This window comes from Leiobunum rupestre, chromosome 9, assembly GCF_980474605.1.
Source record: "Leiobunum rupestre chromosome 9, qqLeiRupe1.1.hap1, whole genome shotgun sequence".
Classification (NCBI taxonomy): domain Eukaryota; kingdom Metazoa; phylum Arthropoda; class Arachnida; order Opiliones; family Sclerosomatidae; genus Leiobunum; species Leiobunum rupestre.
The window spans coordinates 36,884,309-36,903,578 of record NC_143392.1 but is presented as its reverse complement, the minus strand read 5'-3'; the positions used below and the strand labels follow the sequence as shown (position 1 = coordinate 36,903,578).

At 39.7% G+C, this 19,270-nt stretch overlaps 1 protein-coding gene across 3 annotated transcripts in view; it reads right to left on the bottom strand.

The window, feature by feature from the left end:
• Positions 1-2,938: 2,938 nt before the first annotated feature.
• Csgalnact (Chondroitin sulfate N-acetylgalactosaminyltransferase) overlaps positions 2,939-19,270 on the bottom strand; it is a 35,648-nt gene continuing 19,316 nt past the window's right edge. For 2 of the 3 annotated variants that reach the window (XM_090158646.1, XM_090158644.1), the window contains exons 2-3: positions 5,976-7,737; positions 2,943-3,946 (exon numbers count right to left, since the gene is read on the bottom strand). In XM_090158646.1, the coding sequence (XP_090014772.1) occupies positions 5,998-7,674 (1,677 nt within the window). In that variant the 5' untranslated portion in view covers positions 7,675-7,737 and the 3' untranslated portion in view covers positions 2,943-3,946; positions 5,976-5,997. Of the gene's footprint in view, positions 5,883-5,975; positions 7,738-19,270 lie in introns of all 3 variants that reach the window. The other variant, XM_090158645.1, reaches the window with a different exon arrangement.

Genomic DNA, 19,270 nt, shown 5'->3' with positions numbered 1-19,270 from the left:
AGAGGAATAGCAACATCCGTAACCAACACGTTAGCGCCAACTTAGCGCCAACGTTTTTTAAAAGACTTAAGTTATGGGTTATTTCGGGTAAGTGTTAAGAAATATAATATGTAGGTTGGAAGATTAAAAGTATAAAAGATGAATAGCAACATCCGTAACCAACACGTTAGCGCCAACGTTTTTTAAAAGATTAAGTTATGGGTTAGTTCGGGTATGTGTTACGAAATATCATGTGTCGGTTGGAAGATAGAAAGTGTAGAATAGGAAAAGAAATAACCTACTTAATTTACCCTACGTAGCTCAATTTAACTATACTCGTCCTTCGGTGCAATCGACTAGCTCTGAACTCGACTATAGATAAACGTTTACATTTAATAAACGGAGGCAGGCACTCTGGGTCCCACAAAGAACTGTTGCCGTTCTATCTAATTAACATCCGCTTATCCATTATTTATTAACAGCGAAAAGGAAAGGCATCCACACCTTGTTTAGCTCTCAGTATCTACTGATGTCGGGCGGGGATTCCCGGGGGGGTTTTAATATCAGGTGTCACATTTTTTATTTGGGAAGATTACTGACACATTTGGCGCTGTGGAAGAGAGAGCCTCGAGAAATGTGAAAAAGCGATGAAAAACGAGCGCAGGGGCCGTAAACATGGCCGCGGGCCCATCAATTCAGGGCCCCCTCTCTGTCCTCCTACCCGCCGAGTTTCTCCTTAATAAAAGCAAACACCAGCCAACCGAGCGACCACCTCAAAGCCCGAGATTCGCCACTTCTTTCGCTCGCCGCCATCGACAAAATATTATATACAGAGATGACGGTCCTGCCATGAATAATAAGCAACAAGGTGGCCATTAACAGTTGCTTTTCACCAGCACTAGAACGGGAGTCGACTCCAAATATCTCCGTATGGGATTGTTCTCGCTTGGGCAAAAATGCCACATGGTGGACGTATACGCCAAAATGTACGTATGGTCTGGTTATCGCTTGGGCAAAAACGCCACACGGTGGACGTATATGCCAAAATCTCGGTATGGTCTGGTTATCGCTTGGGCAAAAACACCACGACGCAATAAATCCCCATTAGGCCTAAGCCTTCGTTTCCATTGGCACGCGTAATAATGCAATTCGAAACCGAGGCTTATACAAATTTTCCTTTAAAACTAACCTTAAGAGTTGGCTTCACCTAGGGTAAATCCGTTGTGACGTTCAGGCCAAAAAATATTAGGCTTAAAGGCCAATTTTCAAGTCACAACGTGGAGTATTAGGCTTAAATGCTGGTTTTCACTAGGACAGAAACGGGACGACGGTGACGGCAGACGCAAAAATATTGTATTAGGCCTAACGGGAATTTTTTGCGTTGAAGCTAACCGTCAAGGAGTTTTTGGACTAGTGAAAACTAGCACTAACGGAGATTTTTGCGTCGACACTCGAAGTCACAGCGTTTTTCCCCTAGCGAAAAATCATCTTTATAAGACCATCGAATTAGGCAAATTAAGGACAAAGAAATGGAGGTAAGCTACTTCAAAGAAAAGAAGCCGTGTCTAAACGGTATACCCATCTTTCGAATAAATCAATTGAACGATGTCCAATTCAATCCGATTCAGCCAGCTCGATATTTGGAAGGGTGTAGGTTAAAAATCGATGGAGAAGTTCTTGGGCATACTATTGCGCTGGCGAGAATACGTAACTGCTTGTCGATTAAAGACTGATGTTTCCTATCTTTTCCGCCCATCCTCTTCCAAGCCGCCCACTCGTTGTTTGAAGCTATCTAATGGATGGGCCTAGCATTCCGTTTTTCCCTCTCTCGCTCTCGACCACGACCACCCTTTCATCCGATATCTTCGCAGCGCCCTCTGCATAGACGAGCCATTGTTGCGTTAGTCCACGGATAGAAGGTAACTATTAATCTTTCCTTTTCATACCTGGAATTTGCTACGCATTGTTGGCCGCTTAAATAGACACCAGACAACGGAAGGAGAAAAATTTCTCACAATATCAGGGTTACTTATTCACCAATCGATTTTATGCTAAAATGTATAAAATTTTCTATCCATTCTATTACGTTAAATGCTTCTCGGATATTTATAAGTCCTTTTACTGTTCGTGTATTTATTTTTGCTTAACTCTAAATATAGTCCATTAGATAAAGTGATATAAAGTAATATTAAATTAGAAATATATTAAATATATTTTTTGACGAGCTAATATAGATTCAAAACTTTAAAAGGTTTGTAAAGAAATCGATTAAAAGTTGATTTTATAAAATAAAAAGTGGTCCTTCCCAACTTGTTAAAATGTTGCTCTTACGTCACAAGACACGGCTTTATTAGTATATTCTTCGCACCAGCGATTTGCACGCGCGCTAGAAAATACGAAATTTCTCGCGACTTTAGCTCGCGCTTGTGTCAGGGAAAAATTAGACCAGAATACCAGCTGGGGTTCATCAAAATACTAAGAAGAAATTCTTATCTTGAGAAGAGTTTTTAGTGATAATGAGAACTCGCTATAAAGCGTCAAATGTAAAAATATTTTTCTAAAGATTTTATTTATGACCAAGACATTGTAACGCGGCTACCTGAATTAAAGGCTTTAAAAGTCGCTCGATGACTTAGGCCTAGGGTGGTGCCTTGGGTATTAGCCTAGCTGATTTTAGCCTAGCATTCTGAGTATAGATTACGTCACTTCCTGTGAGAAGGACCGTCAAAATTTAGAGTTCTAAGTGAGAATTATCACTATCAAGGGAAGAATTCTTAGAATTTTGACGCGCCCCAGATCGACGTAGCCTGCGTGTCTGTTCTTATTCGAAAAATGCACGCTAAAAAACCGGAAGACAAATGCCGCCATCTACTGACGAGTGAATGAAGCTCCACGTATGTTTTGTAGGAAAATATGAGCAGTCATTTTTATAGTTTATAGAAATTTATTTATTCCACGCGCAACGTTTTTTTTGCATGTACCATAACATTTTACAATATTATTTTGTCACAGAAACATTACCTTTTTTTCATTCTTTCTTCTCTCGTAATAAATAACACATATTTAACGTACCGTATATTAAATTATTGTTCTTTGGCTAATGTTATATCTATTTTCAATCATATTTATATATTTTTGCGCTTTATACAGAGTATTTTTTTGTTTTTTTTTATGTACCACGGATTTACTACTATAGAACGTGGTCTTAATTCGTAGCTTTCTGTATAACATATCCTTTTTATGACGTACGTAATTTATATTTTGCGAAATTTAATAACACCTAATAGTATCACAACGCATAAATTCCGGATTCGAATGAAAAGCGTACGCTATACAGTTAACTTCGAATTTTATACACGTTACATTATACGGTATACAGTGTTTACGTCGAAAGATACGGTATATAAAGAAGTGGTTATTTCTTATATTTTATTTATATTTTATCTCGATTCGTACCAGTAACTTACGGAACAACTTCGAACGCGATTAATTTTAATCTTCCCGTAATTTTTTAATTCTAAAATTGTATTTGAGTCATTAATTTCTTTTAAATATGGAAGACTTTGCCTTGGTTATAAGTTCATTTACAAATGTTCATAACGTAATAAGTCATACGATCATGGGGTAGTTTTTATAAATACACAATTTGTTTTCCCCTTACAGAACGCTCCGAATGTTTACATTGGCTTCAAGTGGTAACGTACCGAATTCACAAGCACCATTCATTTAATATACTCTCTGGGAGATAACGCGAAGAAAACATTATCCGTATTTATTTTTCCCTTTAAAAATAGTAGTCTCCTTGCGGGATGATGCACCTGGTCGACGCTAGCTCCCTCTGGGGAATTCATCGCGAGGTTCGAAACTCTCCGGCGTTGTTGGCTCTCTGGCATTCGGATTTCGGAGAGTCGTTATCTTCGGAGTTCTCTTTTCCCATTGAGCAACAATCTTTCGCATCCTAGTCTTCCTTCGCTCGGCCAAGCGGAAATTATAGATAAGAGTTAGTATACAGGTCGGCGAGATTTATTACTAGGGGACCTTACGCCTAGCATTCCAAATCGTCATCTTTTAAAATCCCGGCTACGTACACGCCATATTTCTAGCAAAACCGCGGTGAGCTAGGCGCCCAGTTGGTTTTACGGCGCGATTAAAATAATCGATAATTGATATGTGGCTGAAGTCCTGACTTTGAAGGGGGAAGACTACGGTGGACATAGTCTACTTTCTCGCTATTTCAAACTGAACTCTTTTAATTTTGTATTTTAACTTATAAAATTAATATTTAAGTGTAGAACAGCTTCTTGTTTAGTGACTAAAATAATTTTGACAATTTTTAATTTAAAAATAATTAAGTTATTACGTTTTAATTCGTACCCCCGGAGCTAAACAAGTTGGGCGAGCGCCCAAACTACCCTTTAGTTAGGACCTTATATCTCGTTAACTATTAATATTAGAATTATCAAAATTATTTTAAGCACTAGAGGAAGGTTCAGCCTAATAACAAAATATATAACTCAATTATGTAATTGTTAAAACAGAAACGTTCAGCTTGAATGAAAAAGAGGCTTTTACTGTATTCTTCCCCCCTTAAGGGTTGCTCTGATGCCAGATGGGTGGATTTTAGGGTACTTTTGGGTGGTAAATAATGCCAGAAGTTTATAATATATCGCTTACGAGAGAAGAAACCGTCTAAGGTTATTTTATTTATTTATTTATTTGTATTAAAAATACAATATGATGACTTGGTCCTATAAGGTGCATTACCAAGGCAGTACGCATTTTCATACATCTGTTATCGGTGTACAGATTTCAAGTTAATTACTTTAGAAGTGGGATACTTATCTCGCAAAAATATATTATTCACTTCTGTTAATAATACGCTATATCAAAAAATATGGTAAGTCAAAAATATTTTTTTTTAGAAAATGGGACCTAATTTGTTAAATCAAACGATTGAAAACTTAACTCTTAAAGTGTTCTACTATATATTATTAAAGTTAGTCTTAATCAATTTTTAATTTAAAACTAAATAAAGACCGGGCCACCAGTAATTGGCTTCAAAAGTCACAAGTTAACTTAGGCCTGCATGGTTCCTCGGGTATTAGCTTAGCTGATTAGTATTATTATTATTATTATTATTATTATTATTATTATTATTATAACAACAGTTAAATTTAATGTCAATACGGACAGTTATCTCAAAGTCCAAATGTTTAATACCTAATATCCTCGACTTTTCTTATCTAAAAATCAAATAATCTTAAAAATATTCCAAAAATCGGAGTTACCATATTTTTGTCGACTAGTCCAAATATTTTTTTCAATCCCTTTTGATCGCTTTAAATGTTAGGCAATTTCGGGGAAACCCGGCCACCATGCTAGCAAGGATGATAAGCTTTCGTAAGCCTTACATAATAACCTCCTTTCACAGCTACATCCGTTTTGGAATGTCGTACGCTGCCTTTATTTTTTCTCTGCTAAAGTAAGAACCATTCTTTTTCCTTTTTTCTCCCTTGACCTTTTAAGGGCCTCCGCTCGACCCCGACCTTGCCGCGTCCCCCCCCCCCCTTGCAGGGCTCTAAAAGCTGGGCGTAATCTTATAAAATTAGAAGACGATCTCCGGCGGGCCCAAAAGAGAGAGAGGGAGAGAATCTCGAAAGGACATTAAGCGGAGGTTTCCTTCGAATTGGAGAGGAAGCGACCGCCGCTACCATCCAGGCAGCTGCCAAAGAAACCTCCTTTTCTCTCATCTCTCCCCTCTATATATATTAAATTCGATGCCTCGTATACGCCCCCACTTTTTCGTCCAGGCCTGAATTGAGTGTCGGCTGACTTTTAAGGCCTTATATAAGACACGGAGGAGAAAGGGACTCCATCCGGATAACCTGATTCTTCCGCCGAAACTAGATCGGGTGATTCGCCGCGGAAAGGTAAAGTGTCAGGCGCGCGTTAAGAAGGTCGAAATAAAGAACGTGCTTGAAGTTTAAAAGGCTCACTTTTGCCCGGAAGCGATTCCATTCAAGCCCCTCCCACGCCGCCTCCTGACGGTTTTAAAACGGAATTAGCCTCCGAGTTTTTGGCCGTTTCTCCTTCCGTTCGTGGCGGACTTTCGGCCGGCTTGGCTAACAAATTGTAGCCTTCGGATCTCTTCCGCAGCTCGTCTCCGAAGGCGACCAACCCTAATTGGGAGTGAGACGCCTCGCTGAGAGCGCGGGACCTGAGACACGCTCGATGTTGCTCCACCGACAGCTCGGGGTCGCACTTCTTTCGGTGCCACATGTGGAAGATACCCGGATCGGTGGCCCTTATCACCATCAAGGGACTCTTGACGTACTTTCGATACAACATGACGTCCTCGCCTCCCCAACCAACGATATCCTCGTCGAAGCCTTTGATACCCAAGAAGTCGCTTCGGTACTGGCACGTCATTCCGTATCCGAAATCGCGCCAGAAGCCCGTGTCCCGCGAGATGACTAGTTGATCGGTCTCGGAGGGCACTTCCTTTCCTTGCAGCGAATAGACGATGTTGGGGTTGTACAGGCTGAAGACGATGGGGTAGTAGACCTTCTTGCTGGGCGCGGCGTTGAGACGACAGCGTTCCAGGAACTTCGCCGAGAAGACGACGTCGACGTCGCAGAGGAACAACAGGACGTCCCCTTTGGTCCAGTGCTGGGCGCCGATTTGCAACCCTTTCCCTCTCGAAAAGGTTTCGTTTAGCGTCAATAATTTAATATTCCTGAACTTGGCCTCTCGGGACACTTTAGTCAGGATGAGTCTGACGTCGTGCAAGCCCTCCTCGCCGAAGTACACGACTGTTAAGTAGATTCGCCGATCGTAGCGCGCGGCGACCTTCACGAACTTGTCCATGAAGTTCCGGAACGTCTCTATGCGACCCGAAAGGGGTAAAATAATATTGATCAACTCGCGGACAGTTCGCAGGCCCTCTTCGGACACCGTTTGTACCGGACCGAATGGCCTGATCATGGAGAGTTTCCGGTAGGAACGTGTGGAATTTTTCTCCTTGAAGTACAGTTCGTAGTGCGTTCCGCTGGTGGGCTCCGTTCGATAGACCCCCTCGACGAAATCGTCCACCGTGAAGCGGTTCTTCCCCTGGCGGTTCTTATTGACGATCTCCAGAGCCCGAACGAAGATCTCCAGCAAGTCTTTCCGTTTGAAGCCGATTGGTTTTTCGACCACTCGTTTCCCCAACGCCAAATCGACGGGGTAGACGCGACTGAAGGTGAAGTGACTGAAAGGAATGATCTCGTATTCGTTATTCAACTGGATCCCGTTGTTGATCTCGGCGACCTCCACCTTCTTCCGGATGAAGTCCGTGCACTCGTCGGTCGGGTCTTCGCCGATGTCGTCCGTCAGCTTGACCGATCCGTCGATCGGGATGGGCAGGATGACGTCGGACATTTTCTGGTAATCGTTGAGCCGTCGTTTCAGTTCCCGGATTTCGGCTTGCAACTTTTCCGTTTCCAGACGATGTCGGTCGGCTCGTTGACGTAGGAGCTCGGCGTAGTAGCTGGGTTGACCGGAACTGACCGGATCCGGTGGCGAAACTGGCCCGGACAGCAGTCCTTCCGCTCCTTTCAGCTCTTCCTCCAGCTTGAGACCGCATCTTCCGACGAAGATGAGTGACGCCAGCGAGAGGGCGAAAAGGAGAAGCAGGATCCGGGTCAGCAGGCGCATGCTCGGGAAATGGTGCTGAGGAGCCGTCGTGCTAGCTCCGATACGGACAGCTCCTCCGAAGACCTGCGCAAAGACAACCAAAAATGATCTTTTTTAGAATGGCACTCTCCTTATTCTTTAGACTAAGGATTAAGCGTAGGCCTACCAATCTGCGGACTTTAAACAGGGTGTTTTAAAAGGTGATTAAAAAAATTTTAATGAGTTGTAGGGGGTGAGTTGAGAAGTACGCCTGTTTTTTCCCATTTTCCTACGATGAGTTAAGAGCACCAGAGAGCTTCAAAGTGTGGCCTACTACTCTGGAACTAGGCTGCCACAAGCACGGGGATGCGCCGGTTATGGTACCTTTCTTGGTAGAGACGTTGAGCAGCCAAAGCATTGCCATCCGCCAGATCTTCCGAAGTGAACTCCATGTTGCAGTTTGAAAGTGATGAGAAATCGCGGTCCATCACGACTTTAAATACTGTTTCGGTTTACTTTTTTTACGCTGGTTACCTCGATTGGTTTACAAAGTCATTTTTTACCTATCACACGAACCCAAACCTGAATATCCGCGTTTCCCTTCTGCTTGGGTTTGCGATTGTTGCAGCCTACTTCCAGGAGCTAATAGGCCACACTTTGAAGCTCTCTGGCGCTCTTTTAACTCATCGTAGGAAAATGGGAAAAAACAGGCATGCTTCTCAACTCACCCCCAACAACTCCTTAAAATTTTTGCATAACCTTTTAAAACACCCTGTATAGTTTGAAGAAGCGGCAATTTAAAGCTAACCAGGCGGAACTATTCCTCTCCTTATTGCGTCTCAGCATTCGCGTCCCGGCCAAAATCGATAAACAACTTTTTAGCCATCCACCGTTCTCCGTTGGCTTCGTTTTCTAACTAGTATTTTTTCCCGGCCGTAGCTCATTTTATTCCTCTCCATTCTCGGCGGTGGTGTTCGCTGGGGTTGTAAATATCCCGCCGTGAAATGGGATTTGTACGAGATTGGCTGGCGCAGTTACTGGCTAAAGTCAAATGGAGACTTCGTTACAACCGCGGAGGGACCAGAGGCGAGAGGCGAGGTTTATTTTTAGAAATTCTATAATTGGGAAAACAAGTTGGTACGTTAGCAATTCCTTTCGCGAAATTTGCTAGAGTTTATCCGCAAATTTCGTCTATAGCGTTGACATTTACCCCTAATCCCGCGGTGCCGAGAAATTGTCTGGTGGGGCTCTCTACAACCTCGAGACTCTCCTCCTAATTTCCGTCACACGTGTCGCCCTCGATATCACATTTTTCCCTCGGCGGGGAAACGAGATGAGACTTAAAATAGCCATCTTCAACTTATCTCTATCTATCAAACTTGTCATCTTAAAGCCCTTTCTTTCAACTAGATGTCGCTGAGATAATACCCCACTGGTCCGTATCTGCCATCTTGTAAGGCGATCAAAAAAAGACGCGAAAAGTACATAGTCGTACAAAGACGTTTCTCACGACGTCATTACACGCTTGCGACTTCATCCTGGAGGCCAAATAAGTCGTCTGGTAACACTGAGTTTTGTAAATCATTTTGAGTATAGTGAAAGTTAAAAATTCTTACGCTTTATTAGATAAAAAGTTTATTTACTTAAACCTTAATTCCGTAATAAATTAGTCTGAAAATCAGTTCGGTGATAATTTTATTAATTATCATATTTATTGTTATTATATTACTTATGGCAAAAGTAAAACTTTAGTATGACACTGATTCAGTTTTAGAACCGAAAATTCGACACAAACTACTTTCTTCATTGACTGTCAGGTTAGTTTGATGATCCGATAAATACCAGAAATAAATCGTGTAGATCTCAAAATTGAAATTAACTACATAACTACCTTCAGAAATGAACGGAGTATTAATAATAATCATATTTATGTTCAGATTTAACTATTCATCATCATATTTTCAAAAAGTTTTATTTTTCCTTTTAAAACTTTTAATTTTCGTGGCCGTCTATGAGTTTTTGTAAATCATTTTGTGTAGTGAAAGTTAAAAATTCTTACTCTTTATTAGATAAGAAGCTAGCGTTTATTTACTGGCTATTGAGTCGACAACTTCATTTCGGACCGGAAGTGGTAAAGTAGCTCTAGTATAACCGGAAATGGTCTTAAGATACGCCTCATATCCCGTATATATAAAGCCGCGGGGAGCCAACTCGGGATAAACCCTTTGAAGGAATCTATATAGGAATATCATTTATTTTTACCGTTTCGCTATCCGCTTCTAAGCGTTCACGGATAAAACAAGACTCCATTTCCCCTCACTACAAACCAAGTCTTATCAGACTCTTAGGGTTCGCGATGTCTAAACTTTCTCCAGTATTTTCTTTTTAGAAATATCATCATTTTTCCACGAGGTGAAATTTTAAACAAAGACTCTTTTAGCTTCGAAAATCGTGCGTAAATTGGAAAATATACGCTCGTTGAAATTCCGTACAAACCTGAAACTTAAACGAAGACAATGAGTTGCGCGGTACGTCTTCTTCTCTTCCACCTTTGGTTTATTGAACGTGTCCAGTTTGTCGCGTTTCTGAGCGGATGAATGCGCTCCAATAAATATTGTATTCAACGTTTAGATACGTACAATGAGCGGGGATTTAATTCTTGGAAGATAAGATTAAGAGAGTCGAGAACCAAAACAGTTGGCCGAGTAGATTTTAGGGTTTGGTTTTGTCTGCTCGGTAATTTGAAACGTGAGCCTACCTTCCTGAACAGATCGCGCTCGTTACTATAGACTAATATTTGCATTACGGGTTTGTTTCTCCCGTTTCCAGATTATCCAACAAACTAATAACAATCTGTTGTTTTATTCTGGTCTCTTTCACAACGATAACAAATTCTGTTTGAGAATATTCCTATACTGTTTTCTACTGAGATTAGACACGTTTTATTTACGTAAAGGGATTCGGGATTAGTTTTAATCAAGTTTAGTTTCTAGAGATTTTCAAAGAAGGATCGTAAAAAATTACAGGAAAATATGTAAAAAACCTTTCGTAGCAAATTTGTTATCAAAATCGTTGTCTACCCCCTGTAGCACACGGGAGTCGGTTACGGGTCGGTCTTGGGTCGAAAAGTCGGTTTTAGGTCCATGACCGAAAGCCGACCCAAAAAGTATTAATCTTTTTCGAATAAAAAAAAATATGTACGTTTTTCAAACTATTCTAAGTCAGGATGGAGACCACTGTAGCACACGGGAGTCGGTTACGGGTCGGAAAGTCTTAATCTTAAAAAAAATATATGTACGTTTTGCAGACTTTTCTTAGTCAGGGTGCCGACCGAAATTTATAGTGCAATTTCCGACTTAAAAAAGACCTTACACTATTTACTGATAATTGAGATTTTGGGCATCTTATGGGTTTCAAGAACCCAAAATACTACAAATAATACAGCGCTAACATTTTGAAAACGTATATAGATAAATATTTATAGATTAAATTAATAAAATTTACTGTGCTAGCTTGTGCTATTTTGTTTACTTTTAAAGAAAATTTATTGAAAAAGACTATGCATCGTCAAATGGCTTTATTTGTATCGTGTACAAGATTAAAGATGAAACAAGCTGGCGAACGCCGTGATCGAAGAAATGACTAAAATCTTTCTCTTCACAGCTTTCGACTGACGTATTTTTCTTTAATTCTTAAACACCACTCGTCTGCTTCTAACACCTTTCGCGTCGAAAATCAGTCTTATTACCAAGTCGGCCCACCGATGTTTCGGAGTGCATACGACGAACATTTAGAGTCGGCAGAAAGCGAGCATACGACGTCGGGCCGACCCTAAATCAAGAACGACATTTCGACCATAATTAGTGCTGTGGGCCAACGTCCACCCGACTCCGATTTGATACAGGGTTCTTAATATTGGCATAACATAAGTAACGTAATAGTAAAAAGTATGACACTTCCTATCATTTCAATGCTAATTTCCTGACCAAATATTTTCTTGACACTGATCCACTCACTCACAGTGGTTTAGTCGGGCCAGGGTGGGGCAGGGCGTCGCCCCGGTGCTTTTTTCAAAGGCAGGGCCCCGCCCCGCCTTGGTTTTTCCATTTTGCCAGGGCGCGCCCTGCCTCTTTTTTTCCACTTACCTTCTATTTCGTAAATCATTTTTCTCGAATAAAGGGTGTGTGAATTTATGATAAATTTTGCCCGCAAAAAAATACCATAACAAATTCAAATCGTTACCTAGGTACGGCCAACTTCAATCACGCTAAAAATCGAAGTTGGACCTACATTTCTAGAAGCCGGTACAGCCAACTTCGGTTACGCGCGAAATCGAAGTTGGCCGTAACCAGGTAGCGCCCCGGTTCTTTTTATTTTAGGACTACACCACTGCTCACTCAGCTCCGACTTGGACTCGTAACTTACTGGGTAGTTCATTATCGGCCTTGGTACTTATAATACTTAATATTTCGCCTTGGGCATATTTAGACACTAGGGGGCTCTGTTCGATGATAATTTTATTAATTATCATATTTATTGTTATTATGTTAGTTATGACAAAAGTAAAACTTTAGTATGACACTGATTCAGTTCAGTGTTGGGCACCGCTCATCTCATTGTGAGTGGATTTGTTATTATGAGCGAAAACGAGCGGTAAAATATCTTTTAAAAGAGCGCAAAACAAAAATGAGAGGAGCGAAAGTTTTACCGCTCAAAAAAGAGCGAAAAGAGAGGAGCGAAAATTTTACCGCTCAATAAGACGTGAGCGTGAGCGGCTCTTTGACGAAAATGCCCAACACTGATTCAGTTTTAAATCCGGAAATTCGTCACAAACTACTTTCTTCATTGGCTAAATTACTGTCAGGTTAGTTTGATGATCCGATAAATACCAGAAAAAATCGTGTAGATCTCAAAATTGAAAATAATTACATAACTATCTTCAGAAATGAACGGAGTATTAATAATAATCATATTTATGTTCAGATTTAACTATTCATCATCATATTTCCAAAGTATGTTTTTTTTTCCTTTTAAAACTTTTCAATATTTTGATTGAAAATATGCTTTTTCTACAAAATAGGCTGTTGGCGTAGATTTCTCGGACAACATTACTTGGCAGTTCCAAAGCATAGTGAGAAATCGTGTAGTCTTGTTAGTCCTTAACCACGTTATGGCGAAACAGACTATCATTAAAAATTAGTAAGTGGCATACTTATATTATTATGTTACTTATGATATTGTTTTGTAGCCCGCGATAAAACGAATCTGTTCCATTGCGCCGAATCCCATTCGACCGAACCCAATCCCATTCGACCGAAAAAGCCGCACTTTGGCGGATTCAGGATTCGGTCTAATGGGATTGTCCCATTCGACCGAAAAACCCGCTCTTCTCCGGGTTTAGGATTCAGTTTTATCCGTTTCAGCATCTGTCAGAACAGCATGCAGTGTTACCTAACCTAACCTAACCTAACCAGGCAATTTTTAAAGTGGTCAACTCATTTGCCCACTACCACCATAATTTCCTTTCCTTTCCTAAGCCTAACAATTTCCACTAAATTTTTTAAAGCAGACGAAAACTAAACTATTTTTTTTGCGGTCGCTCAATTGTGAATATTGCGTCGGTTGATTAGAAAAATACAAAAACCGCCTTTGGGCTAATTTCATCAAAAACATTGTCGGAATACGGTCTAATGGGAATTCGGTCTAATGGGAATTCGGTCTAATGGGAATACGGTCTAATGGGAATTCGGACAAATGGGAATACGGTCTAATGGGAATTCGGTCTAATGGGAATTCGGTCTAATGGGAATTCGGTCTAATGGGAATTCGGTCTAATGGGAATTCGGTCTAATGGGAATTCGGTCTAATGGGAATTCGGTCTAATGGGAATACGGTCTAATGGGAATTCGGTCTAATGGGAATTCGGTCGAATGGGATTCGGCGCAATGGGAAGATACCGATAAAACCACTAAATTATTGGTTAGAACACGTTAATTTATTTGACCACATAATTGATTGATTCCGGAAAGTAACATTTTAAAATTTATTTCCCCCCTATTTTGTGAAGACTCACTTCCCCTACGTCATAACATCGTCTATTTAATCGCTAGATAAACGCCAAAATCGGACGAAATCTAGTTAAATTGGTATTAATTTGGAGAACCTTTCTCAAATTTCTATTATTTCGGGATCCCTTCCAAGTTTCCAACATCGCCGAAATGTTTGTACTCGATTCGCAAAAGTATATCGATTTCAAAGATAATTGGCTCAAATATTGGGAATAATATTCCTCAATCCCTATTGACCAGTGGAGTCCGAAACGCTATTTTCTAAGTGAAGAGGGTATTCCAATCAATTACGGCTTATACCCGTTTTATTTTAAAGCCGGTTTCATTTTCCATCTGGCTTTCGTAGTAAATCCCCAGCCTCTTCCAACCTCCGGATAAGATTTTAAAACTATCGTCCGCGTATCACGCCATTCCTAAACGCTGAATCATACACTCCGCGAGTTCGGGTAAATGGAAAGATATCTATACGTTAAGGAATTGTAACGGTGTTGGGAAGAGGCGGAACAGATACGGAGAGATTTGAGGAAGCGGGCGAAATTCTTCATCGGCCAGAAGGGATGAAGAGCCGCTCCTCTCTTATCCCAGCTCCACGCGGAATATTTATAGTATAGGTCACGGTTGAATAATCAAATCTGCCGTTCCTCTCTACTCTTTTATCCCGCGTAGCATTAAATAAAGTTTCCGGAAAAGGAATTACCTCTAAAACCCCCCACCAGGGGTTACGTACGGTATTTTAAAAAGATATACAGGGTGTTTCAACTGATTATGCAAAAACTTTAAAGAGTTGTAGGGGGTGAGAAGTATGCCTGTTTTTTCCCCATTTTCCTACGATGAGTGAAAAGAGCTCCAGAGAGCTTACAAGTGTGGCCTACTAGCCCCTGGAAGTAGGCATTGGTAAAAGTCCGCGAGGCGGGGATGCGCCAGTCCGGGTATCTTTCCTGGTATGGATGTTGAGCAGCCAAAGCATTCTATCTGATATTCCATACACGAAATTAATATCCGCCAGTTCACCATTGTTGCATTTTGAAAGTGATGAGAAATCGTGGTCCATCACAACTTTAAATATTGTTTCAGTTTCCTTTTTTTAAGCTGGTTACATCGATTTGTTTACAAAGCCCTTTTTTACCTATCGCACGAACCCAAACCTTAATGTTCGCGTTTCCCTGCTGCTTGGTTTTGCTCTTATTGCAGCCTACTTCCAGGAGCTAGTAGGCCACACTTTGAAGCTCTCTGGCGCTCTTTTAACTCATCGTAGAAAAATGGGGAAAAAACAGGCATACTTCTGAATTCACCTCCTACAACTCCTTCAAATTTGGCATAACCATTTGAAACACCCTGTATATAGCGATGTTTGGTATCTCCAGCGTCCCATTTAAAGGAATCTCGCTTCTGTCTGTCTTTCGAAATTTATTTCCCATCATAATCCTTTGAGAAAATGAAATGGATTAAATATTCAAAGAAAAAGATTATTTATAACGCATTTTAGCCCGTGAGAAACCGAGGTTTTGAAAAGCAATTTAACGTTTTGAAGGAGTTAGTTTAACCGTATGTAACCTAATCATTCATAAGTATGCCATAAAAAAAATTATTTAATGAAACCTTGTCACGGGATATGACGTAAATTACGTCACTTCCAACTGCGTGACGAAAAATGCGTCATAAACGTTAAAGAAGGGAAACCATAGATATATGAAATATTATAGATCCACAATTCTACGAGGGACTGATATGGAAGTGACAACGTGTATTTTGTGGATGCACTACGTCATAGCACCATTTTTCCACCAAAAGCAAAAAAAAACACACATGACTTCCACTCCACGTTACTCTAGGGCTATCAATATTATTTTTCCAAATACTAATTTTGGTCACCGATAGATGGCACTATTACGTAGCGCATCCAGAAAATATTTTCCAAATGCTAATTTTGGTCACTGATAGATGGCACTATAACGTAGCGCATCCAGAAAATATTTTCCAAATGCTAATTTTGGTCACTGATAGATGGCACTATTACGTAGCGCATCCAGAAAATATTTTCCAAATGCTAATTTTGGTCACTGATAGATGGCACTATTACGTAGCGCATCCAGAAAATATTTTCCAAATGCTAATTTTGGTCACTGATAGATGGCACTACTACGTAGCGCATCCAGAAAATATTTTCCAAATGCTAATTTTGGTCACTGATAGATGGCACTATTACGTAGCGCATCCATAAAATATTTTCCAAATGCTAATTTTGGTCACTGATAGATGGCACTACTACGTAGCGCATCCAGAAAATATTTTCCAAATGCTAATTTTGGTCACTGATAGATGGCACTATTACGTAGCGCATCCAGAAAATATTTTCCAAATACTAATTTTGGTAACTGATAGATGGCACTACTACGTAGCGCATCCAGAAAATATTTTCCAAATGCTAATTTTGGTCACTGATAGATGGCACTATTACGTAGCGCATCCAGAAAATATTTTCCAAATGCTAATTTTGGTCACTGATAGATGGCACTATTACGTAGCGCATACAGAAAATATTTTCCAAATACTAATTTTGGTAACTGATAGATGGCACTACTACGTAGCGCATCCAGAAAATATTTTCCAAATGCTAATTTTGGTCACTGATAGATGGCACTATTACGTAGCGCATCCAGAAAATATTTTCCAAATGCTAATTTTGGTCACTGATAGATGGCACTATTACGTAGCGCATCCAGAAAATATTTTCCAAATACTAATTTTGGTCACTGATAGATGGCACTATTACGTAGCGCATCCAGAAAATATTTTCCAAATGCTAATTTTGGTCACTGATAGATGGCACTATTACGTAGCGCATCCAGAAAATATTTTCCAAATACTAATTTTGGTCACTGATAGATGGCACTATTACGTAGCGCATCCAGAAAATATTTTCCAAATACTAATTTTGGTAACTGATAGATGGCACTACTACGTAGCGCATCCAGAAAATATTTTCCAAATGCTAATTTTGGTCACTGATAGATGGCACTATTACGTAGCGCATCCAGAAAATATTTTCCAAATACTAATTTTGGTCACTGATAGATGGCACTATTACGTAGCGCATCCAGAAAATATTTTCCAAATGCTAATTTTGGTCACTGATAGATGGCACTATTACGTAGCGCATCCAGAAAATATTTTCCAAATACTAATTTTGGTCACCGATAGATGGCACTATTACGTAGCGCATCCAGAAAATATTTTCCAAATACTAATTTTGGTCACTGATAGATGGCACTATTACGTAGCGCATCCATAAAATATTTTCCAAATGCTAATTTTGGTCACTGATAGATGGCACTACTACGTAGCGCATCCAGAAAATATTTTCCAAATGCTAATTTTGGTCACTGATAGATGGCACTATTACGTAGCGCATCCAGAAAATATTTTCCAAATGCTAATTTTGGTCACTGATAGATGGCACTATTACGTAGCGCATCCAGAAAATATTTTCCAAATGCTAATTTTGGTCACTGATAGATGGCACTATTACGTAGCGCATCCAGAAAATATTTTCCAAATGCTAATTTTGGTCACTGATAGATGGCACTATTACGTAGCGCATCCAGAAAATATTTTCCAAATGCTAATTTTGGTCACTGATAGATGGCACTACTACGTAGCGCATCCAGAAAATATTTTCCAAATGCTAATTTTGGTCACTGATAGATGGCACTATTACGTAGCGCATCCATAAAATATTTTCCAAATGCTAATTTTGGTCACTGATAGATGGCACTACTACGTAGCGCATCCAGAAAATATTTTCCAAATGCTAATTTTGGCCACTGATAGATGGCACTATTACGTAGCGCATCCAGAAAATATTTTCCAAATACTAATTTTGGTAACTGATAGATGGCACTACTACGTAGCGCATCCAGAAAATATTTTCCAAATGCTAATTTTGGTCACTGATAGATGGCACTATTACGTAGCGCATCCAGAAAATATTTTCCAAATGCTAATTTTGGTCACTGATAGATGGCACTATTACGTAGCGCATACAGAAAATATTTTCCAAATACTAATTTTGGTAACTGATAGATGGCACTACTACGTAGCGCATCCAGAAAATATTTTCCAAATGCTAATTTTGGTCACTGATAGATGGCACTATTACGTAGCGCATCCAGAAAATATTTTCCAAATGCTAATTTTGGTCACTGATAGATGGCACTATTACGTAGCGCATCCAGAAAATATTTTCCAAATACTAATTTTGGTCACTGATAGATGGCACTATTACGTAGCGCATCCAGAAAATATTTTCCAAATGCTAATTTTGGTCACTGATAGATGGCACTATTACGTAGCGCATCCAGAAAATATTTTCCAAATACTAATTTTGGTCACTGATAGATGGCACTATTACGTAGCGCATCCAGAAAATATTTTCCAAATACTAATTTTGGTAACTGATAGATGGCACTACTACGTAGCGCATCCAGAAAATATTTTCCAAATGCTAATTTTGGTCACTGATAGATGGCACTATTACGTAGCGCATCCAGAAAATATTTTCCAAATACTAATTTTGGTCACTGATAGATGGCACTATTACGTAGCGCATCCAGAAAATATTTTCCAAATGCTAATTTTGGTCACTGATAGATGGCACTATTACGTAGCGCATCCAGAAAATATTTTCCAAATACTAATTTTGGTCACTGATAGATGGCACTATTACGTAGCGCATCCATAAAATATTTTCCAAATGCTAATTTTGGTCACTGATAGATGGCACTACTACGTAGCGCATCCAGAAAATATTTTCCAAATGCTAATTTTGGTCACTGATAGATGGCACTATTACGTAGCGCATCCAGAAAATATTTTTCAAATACTAATTTTGGTAACTGATAGATGGCACTACTACGTAGCGCATCCAGAAAATATTTTCCAAATGCTAATTTTGGTCACTGATAGATGGCACTATTACGTAGCGCATCCAGAAAATATTTTCCAAATGTTAATTTTGGTCACTGATAGATGGCACTATTACGTAGCGCATCCAGAAAATATTTTCCAAATGCTAATTTTGGTCACTGATAGATGGCACTATTACGTAGCGCATCCAGAAAATATTTTCCAAATGCTAATTTTGGTCACTGATAGATGGCACTATTACGTAGCGCATCCAGAAAATATTTTCCAAATGCTAATTTTGGTCACTGATAGATGGCACTATTACGTAGCGCATCCAGAAAATATTTTCCAAATGCTAATTTTGGTCACTGATAGATGGCACTATTACGTAGCGCATCCAGAAAATATTTTCCAAATACTAATTTTGGTCACCGATAGATGGCACTATTACGTAGCGCATCCAGAAAATATTTTCCAAATACTAATTTTGGTCACTGATAGATGGCACTATTACGTAGCGCATCCAGAAAATATTTTCCAAATGCTAATTTTGGTCACTGATAGATGGCACTATTATGTAGCGCATCCAGAAAATATTTTCCAAATACTAATTTTGGTCACCGATAGATGGCACTATTACGTAGCGCATCCAGAAAATATTTTCC